Below are 18199 nucleotides of genomic sequence, written 5' to 3'. Positions count from 1 at the left end.
CTCTAAGGTCATATGTGCTTGATGTTTTTGAAATCACTGTTATAGCTAGAGATGTAAATTTTGGATCAGTGATAATTCAGTGGTTGTAGATTGTACTAACAATTTTGGAATTTTGTTCATGCTCCTGTGAATGGGGCTTGGGGTTGGTTTAAAAGTTTTGTCATGCACATTTTTGAAAACTGACACGTAATCGATTGCCTATGGTTAATACATTTCAGATTTGGATCTCTGCGTGATGTGCTGGTTTTTTTCCCCACTGCATAGAACCTAGCCCTTGAGTCATACAACAAAACTGTAATTGCAACCTATACTGATTCAAAGGCTTATCCCTACTTCCCCAAAGGACTTAGTAATAACTTGAAAATTATTAAGATTGCAACCCTTTTGATAGGTAACATGTGCAGGGGCATGAAAAGATGACATATCCAACTGGCATTTGCTGCAGGATAGTTGTTACTCCCCAGTGACCTACCCAAGAGACTGCAATTTCAGGATGGAGGTCTAAACAAAAAAAGCGTAATGTTTTCCAAGCGCAAAATTCTAGTTTAGCTAGTGCACAAAATGCTAGATATGCTATATATTTTACCTTTGGTATAGAAAGTTCGGTATCAGGAAAAAGCCAGATTTTGTTAAATTAGGCTTTGCATTATATTCTTGAATTTTGCATTTATTCTCAGTTAGAACTCTTTTGCTTAAATCCATTTATAAGAATGTATCATCCACCTAAGAGAATGTTTTTTTAGTTTCTTATCTAGCATCAGGGTCAATCAAATTGTCAGATATTCAAATGACATTTCAGTAGCACTTGGGACAACACAAGTATGAGGTTTTAGAACCAAATGATGGAAAAAAATGTGTTCAATTGCAAATTTGATCTTTATAGAATATTGAGCTTCTGACTTTAATACCAATTTCCCAGTAATAAGCAAGGCTGTTTCCTTTATTATTCTTTACAACCTGGTATGGGTATTTAAGTCGTTACCCCAGGAGGTTCTTTTCATTTATGCCTTAAATCGGGGTAGGAAGTGCATTTTTGCCACTACTTCTGAATGCATCCAGATAAATCCCCCTCCAATAGAATTTCTATTAGATGGATGCTTAGGTGCTTAAAAGACATTGTTTTCTATGGTTGTTGTGCTCACACATGTGCAGAAGGGTAAAAGTTCACCTTTTTTGTTTTACATATTGGACCCGTGATATTTGTATCCATGCCACATTTTACTCCAAATTTCAGATTTGTCCTACCTTTTGCAAAGGTTCACCAATCCTTGTGCAGGTCAGACTAGTCTGCCTTAGATTTCAGACCAAAAAGTCTAAAATCTGGACACAAACTCCGGTTCAGAAAGCAGTAATGTTTGGTCACACAAAAAAAATCATGTCTTAAAATTTAGGTTTCTCACACTGTACTTTGCATGGTGAATATAAAGTCTACATTTCTTGGTATCATTGTAGAGCTACATGTATCTACTTTTCTGTGTGGCCCCAGATGGACGATTGGTATAAAGCATTTTCCTTTGCTTATCACTGCCATCTCACTGCTGTCCATGTAGGTTTGAATCTTGGGCTTAGCTAATGTGGTCATGTAAGAAAGATGGCAGTAGCTTCCTGTGGGTCAGTATTTCTTACCAGGGCTTATTCTTCCACCAGCTATACTGGCTGCCATATATGCCATATTTTGCACTGGCATTCAACCCCAAAACAACCACAGCTTTTCTGTAATACCACCCCCTTTGCCATATCATAAATGATGATGATGGTACATTACTCAGAGGTAGGATACAACCTCATAACTCGTAAATGTGGCCCATGGGGTTAACATGTCAAGTGTTACTGAGGATGTCAAAGAATATTAAGTGTTACTAAAATATTCATGTGATTGTATTAATTATGAGGTATAGATTTATATTTCTGACTCATTCTTCTGATGTTATACATACAGGAAAAAAGTACCTCTAAATATGGCATATTTTTTTTACAAAATCAAGAGTTGTTACTAAGATGAAATGGCTGGAAACATGCTTTGTTATTTTATAGAGTTAATTGTGCAATGAGAGATTTGCTTAAATGTGACAGGTTAAATAGGGTAAGAATAACATTACATCACAGTAGGCAACTTATCCTCCTTTATGAGCTTTTATTTTATGTGACTGGATGTCAAAAGCTAATTATCTGAAGGGTGCTTGATGTAAGCAATGCATGCAGATTTTTTTTACACTGCCAAAAATGCTTGTTTGGTGAAAGTTTAGATATGTACTGAATTTACTTAGAATTTTGTTTGCCTTTATGTATTTAGAATTATTTATTTGACAATCTAAATCCAATTAATATTTATTCATGTAATAATGAAGAAAATGATTTCAGCAAGGAAAAACAAATCAGCTATATTTAGCTGGGTTGTATCTCAGAATAGCATAGTTGATCTATGTGATAAAAGTATGTAATGTCAACCTTACTGAACACAACCTGCCTATGGTAATTGGCCTAATATTTGTTAATTAATATCCAAATTGGAGTAACTGAGTAAAGTTATATGTTCGTGTGATTAGTCATTGCATAACTAATGGGCATATAGTGTAACATTTGTCTACCAATACCATTCGTATACCGATAACATTTGTCTACCAATAACATTTGTGTACCGATACATGAATGTTGTACTTTGATTAACAGCATTGAAGCTATTCATTATTCCTTTTCCTAATGAAGACCAATTAGATGGGCAGAAGTTTAGAATTGGAAGTTTTTTTAGTCATTGTTGTATCAGGATGCGATGTTGGTTAATGTGGTTTGTAGACATGCTTTTCAATCAATTTTTTCAAATTTATATACCATTTTAAAAGGCATAAAACTTTCTTTACCCTCATGTACCTTTTCATTGAAAATTTTCAGGTGTAAAAAGACTTAATTAAAAGTAACATAAGCTAAAAAAACAATTGCTTTATGCTTTATTATATATTTATTTTATCTCCTAAATGTGGGGAATTTTATGCCATTTAATATGGTGAAAAAGGTTATAAAAGTCCTTCTTGAATTTCAAAGGATATTAGTTCTATTAAATTTACTCACATGAGATCTTTACTGGAAAGTTGTTCATTTTGTTTTAGTATTTTTAGTCTATAATAAATTCTGATTTAAAAATATCAAAGTTTTGTTGGGTTTATTGTGGTCCATTTCCAGGAATGCAGTCAAATTTCACAATATTATGCACACATCCAACCTTGGTACATGGGCAAACTTTATGATCAGTGAAGTTCTCAAAATGTCCAGTTGGCTTGACAACCGTTTTCATCTTCATCATCATCGAGTAAAAAAAGGACAATTAATTAGTTATCATGCATGCTTTTCATTTCAGTCATGATCTACACTGTCTACATTTTCTCAACAGAGTTATCAATATTTTCATCCACATCACTGCCATCATTTATGCTTCCTGTACTTTTTGTTTTGATGAAGTAAAAAATAATGATTTTTCACTGCCTAAAATGTAACTTTACCAATTAAAATTAACTAATCATCTAATTAGGCATGCACAGAGCTATCATCACTTGTTTCATCAGTACTAACTGTGATTTTGATCTCTACAAATTAAAACTATTTTTAAATCAAATTTTTATGGGTTTTTTAAAAACTCATTTTGTCATGATGTAGCATTTGCATACCTTCTGCCTTTATTTCCTTCTGTTCAAAAGTGTACTCATAAAATAATTAATACAGAATTAAAGGAATCTTTCTATGAAGTGGTAGATGAAATGTAGTGAACATACATACAAAATTATATCCAATATGAAAAGATAAAATACGACTGGAATAGTATGTCTGAAATGGGTTAGAGCTTTTTTGAAAATTCATTTATTTCAAAATTTTATTAATTCTGACATTTTTGAGCATATATATCGCCACATTTATAAATTCATCAAGCTTTTTCCAAGCCAGCATGATGAGACTGTGACATCATTTGCTTATAAGCGTAATTACTCTGTAAAGTGAAACTAGTTTTAAAGAACCTTACAAACTACTGAAATTTATTTTATATTTTTTAAAAAAGAAGAAAGTGGAAATGGCTATATATTTGATAAGTATTTTGACTTAAATTTTTTCTGTTCCACTATTTTAAAGCTGTATGCTACATCTGATTTTGTTTATCATGGATTTCACTGATTCTCGGTTTTATTTCCCATTTTTCATTTTTAGCTAACTTGGACACAATGAATAACTGTCTGTATGCATATAGATCTATCCATGCAGTAACATTGAACTCAATGTTAACTTTTTCCACTTCTCAGATAGAATGTGGTGTTAGGATATAAAGGATGTAAGTTGTTTAGATCATCTAGTATTGGAACTTGTGAATACCATGCATTAGCATTTTGGTGTATTCTACAGTCTTTCATTGTACACGCATGTCAGTAATCCTAATCATCATTCTTGACTCATTAAGCAAACAGGTGCTATTTGTATCTGAATACAGACTTCTTCCAAATAATAGAAATCAGGCAGTTGACTCCTTCAAAAGCAAATAATATTTTCAATTTTTTAAAATCTTTTCATTTCTACTTTTGTGTTGCATATAAGGTTAGTTAATTTTTCACAGTGGTCCTACATGAATAAATGGTGCCAGGTTAGTGAAGTTTTGTGGTTAAAAACAATGCTTTGGTGAAGATGGAAGTTTTGTGGTTGAAATGATGATTGGTGGAGATGGAAGTTTTGTGATTAAAACGATGATTGGTGAAGATGAAAAATTTGTGGTTAAAACAGTGGTGAGGATGGAATTTTCATGGTTAAAATGATGGTTTGGTGATAATGAAGTTTTGTGATTAAAACAATACTTTGGTGAAGATGTTTTGTCCTATCAGAGTATTTAAACTGTGATAATCAGGAAAAGACAAAGATGTACAGAATATCAATCTTTTAGTTTATAAATTTTGCAAAATGTGAACAGGTTAAAAAAACAAACTATTTTCATATCATAAACAGGGGCATTTATACACTGTAAAGTCCCAATTAATGAAAACAATTTATTTTTTAATTCAATTTCAGCATCAGCATCTGATGATCCAGCAGTAGAGATGAGCATTTGTGAGTATTTTATATCATGAGCATCTGTATTTTATATCATGAGCATTTGTGAATATTTTATATCATGAACATTTGTATTTTATATCATGAGCATTTGTGAGTATTTTATATCATGAGCATCTGTATTTTATTTCATGAGCATTTGTAAATATTTAATATCATGAGCATTTGTATTTTATATCATGAGCATTTGTGAATATTTTATATCATGAACATTTGTGAGTATTTTGTATCATGAACATTTGTGAGTATTTTATATCATGAGCATTTGTGAGTATTTTATGTCATGAGCATTTGTATTTTGTATCATGAGCATTTGTATTTTATATCATGAGCATTTGTACTTTCTATCATGAGCATTTGTGAGTAATGTAAATCGTGCTGCTTTACTTTATTATTAGTTTTGTATAATTTGTTTTCTATAATTGTAGCCTGTGACGGCCTGCACAATGATGTGAACGGCCAGCCTCCAAATCCATTTGTAGTAATTTACATCATTGTTCCTCCTCAGCAACAGACATGGCTACAGCACAACCACACAGAAATGGTTGAGGTAAGCCATAAATCTGGTGTGTATAGTAAAAAATAAGTGAGGGTTTTATTACCAAACAGAAATGGTTGAGGTAAGCCAGAAATCTGATGTGTATAGTAAAAAGGAAGTAAGCAGTGTGGGTTTTATTACCACACAGAAATTGTTGAGGTAAGCCAGAAATCTGATGTGTATAGTAAAAGGAAGCAAGCAGTGTGGGTTTGATTACACAGTTAGAAAATGTTGATGACATGTTCATAATAAAAGACAATAATATACTTTTATGTGCTTCAACAACAGCTTAAGGAAATATCATTATTTCATCTTTAACTGTCCACTCATATTCCTATCAATCAACCCACGTAAGAAACTTGGTAATTCTCTTATGATGACATAATGAGATGATGACAGTGATATGACACCATAGTCCCTTATTATGATGTAATAAAATCATTAAAGGGATATGACACCATAATCCCTTATTATGATGTAATATGATCATTACAGTGATATGACACCATAATCCCTTATCATGATGTAATAAAATCATTACAGTGATATGACACCATAATCCCTTATTATGATGTAATAAAATCATTACAGTGATATGACACCATGATCCCTTATGATGTAATAAAATCATTACAGTGATATGACACCATAATCCCTTATTATGATGTAATAAAATCATTACAGTGATATGACACCATAATCCCTTATTATGATGTAATAAGATTGTTACAGTGATATGACACCATAATCCCTTATGATGACGTAATAAGATCATTACAGTGATATGACGCCATAATCTCTTATGATGATGTAATAAGATCATTACAGTGATATGAGACCATAATCCCTTATTATGATGTAATAAGATCATTACAGTGATATGACACCATAATCCCTTATGATGATGTAATAAGATCATTACAGTGATATGACAGCATAATCCCTTATGATGATGTAATAAAATCATTACAGTGATATGACACCATAATCCCTTAGTATGATGTAATAAAATCATTACAGTGATATGACACCATAATCCCTTATGATGATGTAATAAGATCATTACAGTGATACGACACCATCATCCCTTATTATGATGTAATTAGATCATTACAGTGATACAACACCATAATCCCTTATGATGATATAATAAGATCATTACAGTGATATGACACCATAATCCCTTATTATGTTGTAATAAAATCATTTCAGTGATATGACACCATAATCCCTTATGATGATATAATAAGATCATTACAGTGATATGACATCATAATCCCTTATGATGATGTAATAAAATCATTACAGTACTATGACACCATAATCCCTTATGATGATGTAATAAGATCATTACAGTGATATGACACCATAATCCCTTATGATGATGTAATAAGATCATTACAGTAATATGACACCATAATCCCTTATTATGATGTAATAAGATCAATACAGTAATATGACACCATAATCCCTTATGATGATGTAATAAGATCATTACAGTGATATGACACCATAATCCCTTATGATGATGTAATTAGATCATTACAGTGATATGACACCATAATCCCTTATTATGATGTAATAAGATCATTACAGGAATATGACACCATAGTCCCTTATGATGATGTAATTAGATCATTACAGTAATATAACACCATAATCGCTTATGATGATGTAATAAGATCATTACAGTGATATGACACCATGATCCCTTATTATGATGTAATAAGATTATTACAGTGATATGACACCATAATCCCTTACTATGATGTAATAAGATCATTACAGTAATATGACACCATAATCCCTTATGATGATGTAATAAGATCATTACAGTGATATGACACCATAATCCCTTATGATGATGTAATAAGATCATTACAGTAATATGACACCATAATCCCTTATGATGATGTAATAAGATTATTACAGTGATATGACACCATAATCCCTTATGATGATGTAATAAGATTATTACAGTGATATGACACCATAATCCCTTATGATGATGTAATAAGATCATTACAGTGATATGACACCATAATCCCTTATGATGATGTAATTAGATCATTACAGTAATATGACACCATAATCCCTTATGATGATGTAATAAGATTATTACATGATATAACAATATAATTCAGAAGAAAACATGCTTAACATGCCTTGATCACAAATCAATATCATAGTGTTTCATTCAAAACATAAAGCCTGACAAATATGAAATTCAACCCTCTGTATATGAGCCATTATCTGAAAATAGGTGTAGCAATGATGACTACGAAGATAACCTAGTTATCTGAAAATAGGTGTAGCAATGATGACTACGAAGATAACCCATAGTTATCATGTGTTTCATCAACTGTATGCATACAAGCCTACAACTGCATACCTTGCAGTAAGTTTCCTACTGGTAGCCTGTCACACAGGATAAAAACAATTTTCTACTGGTAGTCTGTCACAAAACAGTTTCCTGCTAATTAGGAAATTCGGATGATGGAGATCTCCATTTTATGTAAACAGAAGATAACGTCGTTATTATAAATATGTTGACTTAAATCATTCTTTATACTTTGGACCATTTGAGCTGAGCAATTGTTAAATAAGTGTAAGAGGCCAATAAAGGCTATTTAAATATAAATTGTATGCAGGAAAGGCAGGTTTTAAAAAATAAATGCCTGGGTACACTGATTACTCCATTAATTTTTAAAAAAATAAATGCCTGGGTACACTGATTACTCCATGAATTTTTAAAAAATATATGCCTGGGTACACTAATTACTTGATTAATTTTTAAAAAATATATGCCTGGGTACACTGATTACTCCATGAATTTAAAAAAAATATATGCCTGGGTATACTAATTACTCCATGAATTTTTAAAAAATAAATGCCTGGGTACACTGATTACTCCATGAATTTTTAAAAAATAAATGCCTGCGTACACTGATTACTCCATGAGTTTTTTAAGAATATATGCTTAGGTACTCTGATTACTCCATGAGTTTTATAAAAATGATTCAGATTCTAAATTGCATGGGTGGCAAATCCATTCTTTGAAAGTGTGTTCCTTGGGACCCAAATATGTTTTACTGGAACTGCCCTAAGTTACAATTTAAGATTGTATCATAAAATTGTGAAATATCTGATATTATAGGTTAAATTAGATGTGTATATACACAGTTATATATTGTATTATACTTGGATTCAAAGTAATACATTAATTTCTTCCATCAACTCCAGGCTGCACATGATATGAATTATGTTCATGCTGAAATATAGACAGATTCACCATAAAATGTTCAAGTTACCCAAAGCTCATAATTTTTGCAGTATGTATTTAAGTCGCAACACAAGTATTTTTGTCTTTGTCTATCTCGGTTGTTTGCTTTTTTGCATGAGCTTTATCCAGATGTATCTTTCTGGGAGCCATGGTGGCCTAATGGGTTGCAGGTTTGAATCCTCCTAAGACCGGCTCTGATAAGTTGCTTTAGTGTGTTCTTGGGCAAGGCATGATACTCATGTGTCCTTGACAATGAATAGCATTTTTGTGCTGATATGCAATTCAACTCAAATGAATCAGTGTCTTTGACACTGTTAGCCTCTTTTTTTTTAACTCCAGAAATAGCTTGTAATGTGCTGATATGCCATTCAGCTGTAATCAATCATTCAGTGTCACAGACATTTTAATCTTCTCTCATTCTATTAAAAAATATTCATTTGATAACTTTATATTGGTCATATCATTTTATAACTTTATATTGGTCATATCATTTGATAACTTTATATTGGTCATATCATTTGATAACTTTATATTGGTCATATCATTTGATAACTTTATATTGGTCATATCATTTGATAACTTTATATTGGTCATATCATTTGATAACTTTATATTGGTCATATCATTTGATAACTTTATATTGGTCATATCATTTTATATACACATATAATTGCAAAACTTTTATATTACAGGGAAATAATTCTCCCCATTTTTTGAAGACTATTGGTTTTGGAGATGGAACCAGGCTGGAGACAAACACAAGGGTGAAGATCACAGTGTATCATGTAAAGGAAAGAATGACAGGCACTGTAAGCTATCCCCAAGTTCAAATATCCACTGTTTCTCTTTGAAGTATTTACACTGACATACCTCCAGTCTCTGTATAGGATATGTATTGGTTTGATGGCATTTTTTAACTATAAACAGAGTCTTATACTGTGTGTGCCCTTTGCATGCAAAGTGTGTGTAATGGCTTGAATATTTACATTGTTTGTTGGCCCTGAAAAGTTAAGTTAACCATGCACATTACACAGCTGTAGTTGTTGATAATGCTATTTCTAACAATAAATTTAACATGCAGTATGTTTGCAAAGTAATAACTCTTGAAAGCTTCATTTGTTATGCCTACACTACATTTCCCTACTCCAGGTCTCTACAGAATTTGTAGTTTCTTTTTAAATATGTTACCCAATCATAATACCTTTGAGAGACTTACTGCTACCTCACAAATCCTGCCCTCCCAGAGACTACTTTTAGCTAAAAGTAGTCTGCTGACCTATGTTACATTTGGGTAGAGTGATCCCAACTTAAGTATAAGGATTGGCAGCAAAGACTAAGAATGTGTCAGTTACTACTTCCGCTTGTGCTAAGTCATTATGAGAGACCACACAAAAGCCAATATCTACATGGAAGATATACCATGAGAAGTTGGAGGAATTTTTCACTTCTAAGGAAGGCATACTCCATCTATATTTCCAACATTTTCTCTTCCTGTTCCGACATATTCCTGCCTGTACAATTTGCTAACACTTTGTTGTGTCACATTTAGGTACTTGCACAGGGAGCCTAAGCAACTTCACATTAAGTTTGGGCTATAATTATTTTATGTACATGCAAGTATCTAGTGCTTATAGAAACTCATGTGTGTAATGCCATTACAAACAGGTACATACTAGTAAATTTCTATTCCAAGGCATTCGTAGCATCTGAATGCCAACTTCATTGTTTTTGCCTGTACAAGCAATCCATGGGCTTTTGTTCCTACAGGTATTTCCCTCATTTTGGATATTGTCACACCTACTTTGTAAGTATTTGTAATGGTGCCTCAGTTCCTTTTATGTGAAGGTTAGGTTTGTATGTATAATATAGACACTAGTGTGTATTTCTGTATTACTTTCTCTCTGGTCGGACAAGTTCAGATAAAATTTCCAAAGTTTACTCAGTTGCATCTGGCTTATGCATGTTTGTATGCGACATCTGAGTCAGGTTTATCTGCACAAGCATTCCATCAAAGTAATGGTTTCTAATTCATGGCATTTAGCGACAGTGACACACCAGCTTAGTCTGAAGCATTATAGGGGACCATAGCCTTACCTCATGAAACCAAGATAATGTTGCTTGTTCTCCAGAGCTGTTATCTTTTCTACACTATCTGATGGCACAGGAAGATTCAGCCTTCAGAGCCTCCATTGAGGATGTTTTCCACGTTTGACCACTGAGGTTTTGTCCTCCCCCCACTCAATCAACAACCTGAACCAGAGCTCCAGCATCTGTTGATCTTAGAGTGGAATGGAAGAGTCCGAATTCAAATTACTGCCACAGTCTGGGAGAGTTACAAACATTGTGACCCACCTTTATCGTCAGTTCTTCAGCAGTTCTACCTTTGCCACACACCAGTTTTTCATTTGGAAACCCCAACAGTTGTCAGTAATATTGCCATTTTGGGGATGACAAAGCCACACTCCATACATGAGGACTGGGGGTGGGGGGGGGCTTTTGATGACACTCAGTAGTTAGTACACTAGCTCTCTTCCAACAGATGGAACATAGCTTATCTTCTCCAACTCTGAATACATCAAGGCTACAATGGACTGAATACCTCAAGGCTACAATGGACTGAATACCACATGGGAGTTCATCTCAAGAATGGACTGAGTACTGAATAGAGGTGCTAAACGGACTTTGGCCAATGACATAACAGCAGCAACAAATTTAGAAATTGGCAGAATGCAACTCAGTCCTCAGCCTGCTCTTTCATGAAGGACCACCATAAGGGCAAGATAAGAGGACAATCTTCATCTTCTGTTTAAAGGCCAGACTGAAGAAGTCTGCAAAACAACACCTGGGAGTCCAATTTCCCTCCCTCCCACAACCACAACGTTGAGACAGAAATAGTACAAGAAATCAACAAAAGGACCCAAGGGCCATTCAGTAGACATGAACCTCTGAAAACTGATCTGTCAAAGCTCTACCCAGCGAAAACTACAGTTCTTGCATACCAAAGCGGATATAGCACTGAGAGAGTCCTATCATTCATTTCAAACTTTTCTTGGTCCCAAAGGCAAAAGTTAATCTGTGTCTGGTCATCAACCATTGCATCCTCTATCAATTCATCCATGCCCCTTGGTTCTCAGTGGAAACACCACAGCAGATTTTGAATGCCATCCATGAGGGTGACTTTAATGCCATCAGACTGAGTGTGGACTTAAACAGTACATACCTTCATGTCCCTATTTACAAGGCTTCCATGATGTTCCTACTACATTGTATACAAAAATCACTCATCTGATGAACCAAGTAATGACGCATGTCCAGACTATTGCTATTGTGGCAACATCAAGTTACCTGGGCGACATCCTGCAGAAATATCACTGAGTTAATGGCAACATCAAGTTACCTGGGCGACATCCTGCAGAAATATCACTGAGTTAAATCTAACAAGACATGATAACCCTTTGTTACCATCTGGACTTTTGATCAACAAGGAAAGATCCAATCTAGTACCATCTGAACAATTTGTTCACCAAGGTATGGAGATCAATAAACAGGCAACATATTTCATCTCCTTTAGGCTCAGGATCGGGCATTGAAATCTGAATCATGATAGTACCTTTACTTTTGAGGAATTCTATCCGTACAGGAATTTCATCTCCGACTAGGCTTACTCAATGTGGCAGTGAACCTCATGGTCCTAGGTCTCCGTCCTATGCGCTCATTGTAAATGATTCTTCTTCTCGAATGGAGGCCTAAAGGTTGCCAACTAAACCATCCTCTCATCGTCTGCACACTGAGGCACCATCTGCAGAATTGGGGCAAACGAACGTGGCTTACGGTGGGTATGTATTTACATGTACAACCACCCAAGATTATTGTCTGTACCGATACAAGTATGAAAAGCTGGGAAGCCCACCTACTACCATCCTCTCGGGAAGCCAGCAATGGATGCTCTTCCCAGGAATGACATCTTTAGATCAGTAAATTATGGAGATGATGGCCGTTGTGAAAGTCTTTTGCTGGTGGCAGGAATATTTGCATGGCAAGGGAGTTCTCACTGTACAGTGGTGAATTATCTCAAACAACATGGAGGAACCAATTCATACAGTGGTGACTTATCTCAAATAACAAGGAGGAACTAAGTCCTAAGACCTGATGTAGAACTTTCTAAAGTGATGTTGTCAACAAAAATTCCATGTACAAGTTTGCCATATCCCAGGGCTCCTAATGTACTTGCTGAATCTTTGTCCTGGAGCAATCAACAAATACAGACAGAATGGTCTCATCATCCCTTGGTTTTCATTCAGAATGTACACAATGGGACCGACCATTTGTGGACCTGTTTGCAACAAGGTAGAATGCAAACTCCCAACCATCCTATCTCCAGTCCTGGACTTTAAGCTTGGGCAGTCGACACTCTGTCGATAGATTGGAGATGGCCTGGTTGCTTATGCCTGCCCTCCAACACCTCAAATTCCAACAGCAATACAGAAAGCAAGAGGATCAGTGTCGCCTTACCCTTACCCTGATTGCATGACTTTGATTGGGGAAGTCGTCATTGATCAATGACCTCATCAATCTCAAAATGGGAACTCCTTGGAGAATTCTGATTTTTCCCTCAGACGACCATGATTGCTGTTGTTTCATTCCTACACAGAGCTATGGAACCTGCATGTCTAGATCATACGTAACAATCCATCAGAAATAAACAGTAATTACAGTCAGTCTTGGGGAACCTCTCTGGGAATAAGTCCCTCCACTCTGAAAGCACACAAAGGCAAATGGGATGTTTTCACCCAGTGGTGTACAAATGAACACATCATAACTCTCCAAGCATCTATACCGCAAATAGCTAACATTCTCTGGCTCATCATAGAAGTTCATGCCAAGAATGATAAAATGATCGTTTGAATCCTTTTGTCATCACAGACAAAACAAGGACTTATCTGACCTACTCTCCATGTCTGAGTATACATGACTATGAACGTTAGCCTTATGCCCAATGTGGAATCTATCTTGGGTATTAAATGGCTGAATAAGACACATTTGAAGCACTTTCAAGGGTATCTCTAGCGCATCTTTTATACAAGACCTGCTTACTCATGGCTTTCATGACTGCAGGAAAAATTAGCAAAATCCATGCCCTATCAGCAGACCCAAATTAAATGGAGGCCTGATAAGGCGTGTCAGTCTCAGTCATGATGACATTCTCTTTCATCACCGGCTTCATTCCACAGGTAACAAGACTTTCCTCATGAAACTTCTGGACACATCAGCTGAAGGCCACCTACAAGCCCCAGTTCAGGCTTTCAAATGGTACCTTAATAGAACAGAGCCTTTGCATTGAGGGAGATCACACCTCTTTCTGTTTCTCAAGAAAGGACAGGAGGATATATCAAAACAGGTTATCTCATCTTGGATTAAGTGGGTTATTCACTTGGCATAAAGGGAAATAACCCCAGCTCAAATGAATATATTATGCATTTCACCTCACAAGGTTACAGCTGTTGCCACCAGCCTAGCATTTGACTGGAACTATTCACTAACTGACATCATTTAATCTGTGGGATGGAGATAAGAGTCCACATTCTCTCACTTTTATCTCAGAGATTGGTCCCCTAAAAGGGCCCATTGTGATCTGGTAGGACCTATATCCACAGCTCAACAGGTCACCCTTCCAGGTCGATTGATAGCTTCTTAATATGCAACTTCATGACATCTGCTGGATTTGTGGAGGAAAATTTTCTCTATTTGAAGTCATGCCCCAACAGTTGGAGTCCCCATGAGTTGGGTTACCTAGAATCTGTCTCACATACCTTAGGGGACCAGAGTAAGGGGATATACCTCCCTCCACCTCTTACCCATTCTCATAAGGTATTATGATTGGGTAATGTATTTAAAGAAAAAAACAATTTTTCCTATTAAAGTGTTTCTTCGAGAATAATTACCCAAACATACCCATACACCTCCTAGCCTTCGCACAGTTACATCCATAGAGAGTATGCCTTCTGCTCCAGTAGTAACTGACACGTACTTAGTCCTTGCCACCAATCCTTATACGTAAGTGGAGATCACTCTGCCTGACCACCACATCAGTTAGAAGACAACGTTTAGCTCCCTTTAGCTAAAAGTAGTATCTGGGAGGGTAGGATTTGCATGGTAGTAGTAGTTCTCCCTAAGGTATTATGATTGGATAAGTATTCTCAAATATTTTACTAGGAAATATTCATTTTTTTTATAAAAGTCAGCTTGCCCAGGGTTAGTTTTCTGGAAATTTTAAATTGACCTTGGGAGATATGATCTTTCCCCAGTATATGACAGCATAATATTAAAGTTAACGAATTAGGTAAAATAAAATATGGGATGTTTTAAGGAAATTGTGTTATATTTATTCATTTTTATTAAAACTTGTTTTCTTTTTATCTTAGTTGGCACCATAAAATCGTAAGAATTCAAATTGTGGATTGCAATGTTGCCATAAGAAGTGTGTGAACCCATAGAGCAATCCTCAAAGACATTTTGTTTCAGACATAGGCCCTGGGCAAGTGACTTGAAAAGAAATCCGGACTTAAAATCCATAAGACCATATTTTGACACACCCATCTCCTTAATTCAGAATTAAATGGTTGGTCCCAAAGGCTTGTGATATTGTTCTTGAGGCAGACTTGTTTACAGTCTGCTATAAAGGGACTTACAACTAATGTAGTTTCCAACATATTCACAATTTCTGGCATGTTTTTGTGACCACTGATTCAAAACCTTCTGCTTTGCCATCAGGTTGATATACTGTCTGTGTATTTCATCACAATCGATATTTAAGTAATCAGGATCCTTGTATGAATGATGCAAAAAATCTGTCTTTCTCAAATAGAAATTAAGTTTTATTTGTCTTAAAAAGTATCAAACAGTAGCTTAAAGTTTTGAGTGAGTGCTGTGGATGTGTCACAATTGCAAAAAATTCTCACTCAATAGAATCAATGCCTACCATCTCTTGGAATGGTGTTACAACTTTATGGTTTTAAGCCAAGTAACATAAAAGAGCAAAAACCAACAAGTTTTATTTTTCCCTAGAATAAAAAGTGAAAATTTAGAAAGAACTTACGGTATTGTGAATTAAATCCCAAGTAGTGAAAGACCAAACGTGAATTACAGTGGTGTTCTCAATGAATTCCAACCTTGAATGTGCTGATGTACCCATAGCCTGGAATAGTGTTGATGTGTTAACAGTCTTGATGTATCACAATGATATAATCCAGAATCTCTCTAAATAAATTCACAATAATCTATAAATAGTGATTTAGTCTGAAAGTAATAATGAACATTTTGTAATTCCTATGGAACATTTAAATAAATAAATAAATCATCTCAATTAAAGCTGAACACAACTAAAGGACTGATTCCACTATAGATGTTAAGATAGGAATAAATAATTCTAATGTAAGCAACCTTAATATAAACACCTAAGACACAATAAGAGGACCAGGATGAGGGTCAAATATTCATTTCTGGAACTTCTAAGTTATAAACAAGGTCAGATCTTTCAAGTTCCAGTAAATAACATGGCAAACTAGGAATTACAAGGGAAATTAGTGTCCTGAACTAAAATACAGGTAAACATGTTTACAAGTTTACCTGAAAGTAATAATTGTCTTAAAATATAATCTACATTCATAGACAAAAATTAGCATGGTAATATGTTGTTTACACAATATTCCTTAGTCTATAATCATGGATAAATTCAACACTTTATGTAAATTAAATATACATTACAATGAAATAAAATATGTGATTATCTCAGTTCCTTTGCAGTGACAATCATTGTACAGGAGGCTTTTATAAGTCTCTAAACACCATGCCTAATTTTCAAATAAAAGCATTGATACTGCTCGATTTGTTTAATCAGTGTGCATTACCAGTTCAGCAAGGGACATCTCATTGATATTCAAGCAGAGCAATACATTACCAATGAAATATTAGAACAAAACAGTGCTATTCCCGCAATCATAGGCCACATGCTTTGCTTTGTCCACAGAGGTATAGCTTTCAATAAATAAAAGTATCTTCGTAAAGTGGAGGGATCTACAACTGGAGCCAAAGCAGGAGGCTGAATATTAAAAATTTACAAGAGTCTTTAAAGAATTTAAATGTGAAAATGTGAATTTAAGCAATGCACTCAAAATTTCTTTCAAGCAAATTAGACAATACTTTTTTGTTTTTGTTAGGCCCAACATGCAACTCAAATAGATTATGTGATATGTCTCATCAAGGTTTAGAGGAATGTTGGATTGTTTGTAGAGTGACTGAGTTATAGCAATCACATAATTTCCCAGTTTGTCTTGTATTTAATATACTGATGTGAACTTTTAAGTCAAAGTCCATGGAGACTACTAGCTGGAAAAGGCAAGTGTATATATTATTATTTTTCAGATGGTGCAAATAGGCCAGACAATTTTCACCTTGAACGACATTATCGTGAGTGATAACATGCAGCTAAAACTAAAGCTACAGTAAGTACCATCCAAATACAACCAACTATATACAGTAAGTACCATCCAAATACAACCAACTGTATACAGTAAGGACCATCCAAATACAGACAACTGTATACAGTAAGGACCATCCAAATACAGACAACTGTATACAGTAAGTACCATCCAAATACAGACAAGTGTATAAGTAAGTACCATCCAAATACAAACAACTGTATCCAGTAAGTACCATCCAAATACAGACAACTGTATAAGTAAGTACCATCCAAATACAGACAACTGTATAAGTGCCATCCAAATACAAACAACTGTATACAGTAAGTACCATCCAAATACAGACAACTGTATAAGTAAGTACCATCCAAATACAAACAACTTTATGCATTAAGTACCATCCATATACAGACAACTGTATAAGTAAGTACCATCCAAATACAAACAAGTGTGTACAGTATGTACCATCCAAATACAAACAACTGTATACAGTAAGTACCATCCATATACAGACAACTGTATACAGTATGTACTATCCAAATACAAACAACTGTATACAGTAAGTACCATCCAAATACAGACAGCTGTATACAGTATGTACCATCCAAATACAAACAACTGTTTACAGTAAGTACCATCCAAATACAGACAGCTTTATACAGTATGTACCATCCAAATACAAACAACTGTTTACAGTAAGTACCATCCAAATACAGACAGCTTTATACTGTATGTACCATCCAAATACAAACAACTGTATACAGTAAGTACCATCAAAATACAGACAGCTTTATACAGTATGTACCATCCAAATACAAACAA

General features: G+C 34.7%; 1 protein-coding gene across 3 annotated transcripts in view; it reads left to right on the top strand.

The window, feature by feature from the left end:
• Positions 1 to 18199, top strand: part of LOC149796326 (inositol polyphosphate-4-phosphatase type I A-like) — a 127039-nt gene that overhangs the window by 19269 nt on the left and 89571 nt on the right. For all 3 annotated transcript variants that reach the window (XM_089960982.1, XM_089960981.1, XM_089960983.1), the window contains 4 exons: positions 5038 to 5076; positions 5508 to 5629; positions 9593 to 9709; positions 17322 to 17401. In XM_089960982.1, coding sequence (XP_089817108.1) covers positions 5038 to 5076; positions 5508 to 5629; positions 9593 to 9709; positions 17322 to 17401 — 358 coding nt within the window. The remainder of the gene's footprint in view (positions 1 to 5037; positions 5077 to 5507; positions 5630 to 9592; positions 9710 to 17321; positions 17402 to 18199) is intronic.

This window comes from Sinohyriopsis cumingii, chromosome 6, assembly GCF_028554795.1.
Source record: "Sinohyriopsis cumingii isolate HCF-2022 chromosome 6, ASM2855479v2, whole genome shotgun sequence".
NCBI lineage: Eukaryota > Metazoa > Mollusca > Bivalvia > Unionida > Unionidae > Sinohyriopsis > Sinohyriopsis cumingii.
This window is presented reverse-complemented; position numbering and strand designations above follow the sequence as displayed.